Raw genomic sequence first — 3,955 nt, 5'->3', positions numbered from 1 at the left:
CCGCCCAGCAAAAATAAGCGGGGCCGCGAGGATCAAACCCTAGCCATTTCAGCCACCACGCGCAACACAATGCAACAACCAATCTCTTGCTCATATGGCAAGGGCCAACGCTTATAAGCCGCACTATGCCTACTTTACTAGCCGGTATGGTACTAACCATATCTGTAAAGAAAACAACACAACAGTACCGGTGTCCTGGGCTGAATGTTTGGTGCGGCCCATACTCCAGCTATGTTTGGAGCAGCCCATACTCCAGCGACGGACGCCAGCTGTCTCCCTTCATTCTTCGGTAAACTCCGCCTTCCGCGACGTCGCGCCCAACCGCTCGCACAGCTCCACTCCCGCGGCTTCCCTCTCCACGATCTCCACTTCTCCACCTTGAATGCGCTGGAGTTCCCCTCCCGCACTTTGCCGACGCCAGAGACATCCGCAACCGCAAGCGCCCCTTCCTCCTTCCTTCATCAGGAGCCGGAGGACCTCGCCGTCCACCACCTCCCCTACTCCCTTCCTCCATCAGCGTGGCGTCGGCGACCTGTCTCGGTCGAGCATCAGCCGAGAAGGAGCAGGTGAGCGGGCATCAGCCGAGCGGAGTGAGCAGGAGCCGGAGGACCTCGCCATCCACAACCTCCCCTCCTCCCTTCCTCCATCGGCGTCGGTGAGGGGTGCTTGTCGCTTGCGGACTGTGCACGCCACCGCAAGCCGGGACTGTGGGTGCCACCGCAAGCAGGTTGGTCGCACTGCGTTTGCGAGTCATCGGATACTGCTCTAACTGTTTTTCTTTCCATGTGCTTGCTTCTCTTGCTCACACTTCTCTTTCAATTACAGTAAAAGCCATGATCATTTCTTTGCATCTATCTTTAGCTGTTGTTTAGATTCTTTCAGAAACCTAGGTATTTTTTTCTCGGACACTAAAACTCAAGGTTGTAGTGGTTTAGTTGTTCATATCATAGCACATGGTATCTACATCAATGGCAGCATGCTACATATTTCCTGGCTATCATTGTGTAAAATGGAAGGTCATCTTTCTGCATTAGGAGTTCTTATTCCCAGTTTTTTTATGTTTAATTGCTTACATCTGTAAAGAGAGTTTTCTGGGGTATCTTATGTGTTCCCATGCTATGTAGTTAGATTGTAAATTGTGTTGTCTCTAGCAAGAATAGTAAGATATATGATTATGGTATTGTAGAACTTTGTTACATATTGGTTTGTACTTCGGGATATGTAATTTACTTCGCACATCTGGTCCCTAATAACAAACAAATTGCAGGTATAACATGGTGAAACAAGGTCTCATCAGCGACCCTGTTTTCTCTTTCTGGTTTAACCGACATGCTGATGAAGGAGAAGGTGGTGAAATTGTATTTGGTGGAATGGATTCTAGCCACTACAAGGGTGATCACACGTTTGTCCCAGTCACTCGGAAGGGATACTGGCAGGTTGGTTTTTGTTTCTTGTATTCTCTAATAACTTTGTTTTTCGAATGTATATATCGGTTTAAAGTGTACAATTTGTTGATGCAGTTCAACATGGGTGATGTACTGGTTGATGGAAAGTCCACTGGTACTGCAATGTTTATATCTTTTGTTATCTAATCTCATGTCAATGAGAAATATAACTAAATGTGGCATCTATCATTATCAGGGTTTTGTGCCGGCGGCTGTGCAGCTGTCGCAGATTCTGGAACTTCCTTGCTTGCTGGCCCCACAGTAAGTTTTGAGCTCTGTTTTTATCGGCATTTGAGATTGAAGCAGGTGCTTAGTTTTTTTGTGTCTTTGGTGATATTTTACGTATATTATAAAACCTTTTCCGAATGACCCTTATCTTCGTTGAATGAAAAATGTAGTTGATGCTATCGTGTCTGCCTAAAAATGCCCCCTTGCTACTTCTATTACTGTATCATCATATCATGCCCTTGTGTTGACAAATCGATTGTCAGGTGCTTAAGACCTTGATAGACAGTTTGGAAATTAGACCCAGTTAGATATACTGGGTTGCCTCCTGGACACTTTACCCTACTTTTGATATTTGCCTAGATGGTGTGTGGTGGTCTGAACATATATGATCATCACTCTCCTTTTTCTGTATTTTGTGTTCAATCCTGTGGTGCTCACATAAAAATATCTAGGTGGTGACCTGAGTCTGATTACCATTCCCTGCTTTGCATTGCTTTGCATTTTGTGTTGCACCCTGTTTTGCTCTGATGCTTACAAGTTAATATGTTCAATGCAGGCCATAATTACTGAAATCAATGAAAAGATTGGTGCTGCTGGTGTAGTCAGCCAGGAGTGCAAGACTGTTGTTTCTCAATATGGACAGCAGATCCTAGATCTTTTGCTAGCTGAGGTTTGTATATTCCAAACCATGGATTTGTTTTTCTGATTGCTGGTTTGATCAATTGCTCTTGAAGCTCTGCGGTAACTCAACTTGCTATTGGGTTATTTTGCAGACACAACCAGCGAAGATCTGTTCTCAGGTTGGTCTGTGCACTTTTGATGGCACTCATGGTGTCAGGTGAGTATTGTAAACAATGTCTGTAGTGTGACATAGCCTGCCATGAACTCATGATAACGATAACCATCTGGGCAATCTTGTCTTATATTATGGTGTCCCTGTACCTCATTTGTTTCTTTGCTATATGCTATACAAACACAGTGCTGGAATTCGGAGCGTAGTGGATGATGAAGCTGGGAAATCAAATGGTGGTCTCAAGAGTGATCCAATGTGCAATGCCTGTGAGATGGCTGTGGTATGGATGCAGAACCAACTTGCCCAGAACAAGACGCAGGAGCTCATCCTGAACTACATTAATCAGGCGAGCTTAACTGACCCAGAGCACAGAGGCGTTTCTGTACCATTTAGCATGCTGCTTTGCTTAACTATTTCACTATGATAGCTTTGCGAGCGTCTTCCGAGTCCGATGGGAGAATCAGCCGTGGACTGTGGCAGTCTTGCGTCCATGCCTGACATTGCGTTCACCATTGGAGGCAAGAAGTTCAAGCTGAAACCAGAGCAGGTGTGATCCCCTCTCCACTATCACACTCTTGGCCCTTGATCCTTATTAGCCCAACCACACCCCCACACGCCATCTTGTTGCAGTATCTGAACTTGATTCTCTCTTTTGGTTATGCAATACATTCTGAAGGTTGGTGAAGGACAGGCTGCCCAGTGCATCAGCGGATTCACAGCTATGGATATCCCACCACCCCGTGGCCCTCTCTGGTAAAACCGTGCACCGCTAAGCTCCTGGTCCTGGCTCGCACGAATCTAAAATATTTGCGCATAACGTTTGGACTAATTGCAATTCCAGGATCTTGGGTGATGTTTTCATGGGAGTCTACCACACCGTCTTCGATTATGGCAAGCTGAGGGTTGGCTTCGCAGAGTCGGCCTAGGGATATGGTCTGGCAGCTACCCGTCCAGAGGCAAACGCGTAATTTGTGTGTTTATGCGGCCGGCGATGTGTGTATATATGCTACTACATGTTTAGTGATGCATTCCGAGACCTGAGACAACGCTCGTCTGTTTTAACGTGGCGCAAGAATAATTCTGGTTCTGCATGTATTCTCCGTACACAAAGGCGTGTCTGATGCAATGGTGACCATCTTGCGGTTGCGTGTTTGAAATAGCCTTTTCGCATTCGTGGGCATTTGCGGTTGCGGGTTCGGAAAAGATTTTTTTTGTATTTGTGGGATATGCGGGAGGCTTTGTCTTGGTTTTATCTTTTGTTTAGTTTAAGCTACGTAGGATTTGTTTAGTTTTTAAACTCAGGCAACCTTGTTTCGTACTGCGCGTGCTCCCAGCGTCAGATTTCGGGCATTTGGTTGGGCTGGGCTGGCCTTTGAAGCAGACAACATATCCGTAGTCGTCTCATGCTCCGCGTGGCTCTAGAGATGTCAACGAGTGGTTGTAGTGCGGGTGAATAAATACCTGTCTATGTTTATATTAAGTTATTCTG

The 3,955-nt window shown here is 46.0% G+C and overlaps 1 protein-coding gene across 1 annotated transcript; it reads left to right on the top strand.

Annotated features, from left to right (window-relative positions):
- Window positions 1–1,257: 1,257 nt before the first annotated feature.
- On the top strand, window positions 1,258–3,618 carry LOC103633299 (aspartic proteinase oryzasin-1). The gene is made up of 9 exons (XM_008655021.3): window positions 1,258–1,436; window positions 1,521–1,560; window positions 1,642–1,706; window positions 2,230–2,343; window positions 2,447–2,511; window positions 2,653–2,812; window positions 2,894–3,013; window positions 3,131–3,219; window positions 3,308–3,618. The coding sequence occupies exons 1-9, from the start codon at window positions 1,275–1,277 to the stop codon at window positions 3,390–3,392; spliced, it is 900 nt and encodes a 299-aa protein (XP_008653243.2). The 5' UTR covers window positions 1,258–1,274; the 3' UTR covers window positions 3,393–3,618.
- The last annotated feature ends 337 nt before the right edge of the window (window positions 3,619–3,955 follow it).

The sequence above is a fragment of the Zea mays genome, chromosome 7, assembly GCF_902167145.1.
Source record: "Zea mays cultivar B73 chromosome 7, Zm-B73-REFERENCE-NAM-5.0, whole genome shotgun sequence".
Taxonomy (NCBI): Eukaryota; Viridiplantae; Streptophyta; class Magnoliopsida; order Poales; family Poaceae; genus Zea; species Zea mays.
The sequence above is the reverse complement of the archived record's forward strand: the minus strand, read 5'-3'. Positions and strand labels throughout refer to the sequence as shown.

What these genes read in the sequence shown, in the direction of transcription:
- LOC103633299 (XM_008655021.3), top strand. Translation starts at nt 1,275, where the DNA reads ATGGTGAAACAAGGTCTCATCAGCGACCCTGTTTTCTCTTTCTGGTTT. An exon ending in TCAAGCTGAAACCAGAGCAG is followed by an intron (nt 3,014 to 3,130) that starts GTGTGATCCCCT and finishes TTGGTTATGCAA; the next exon opens with TACATTCTGAAGGTTGGTGA. An exon ending in CCACCCCGTGGCCCTCTCTG is followed by an intron (nt 3,220 to 3,307) that starts GTAAAACCGTGC and finishes TTGCAATTCCAG; the next exon opens with GATCTTGGGTGATGTTTTCA.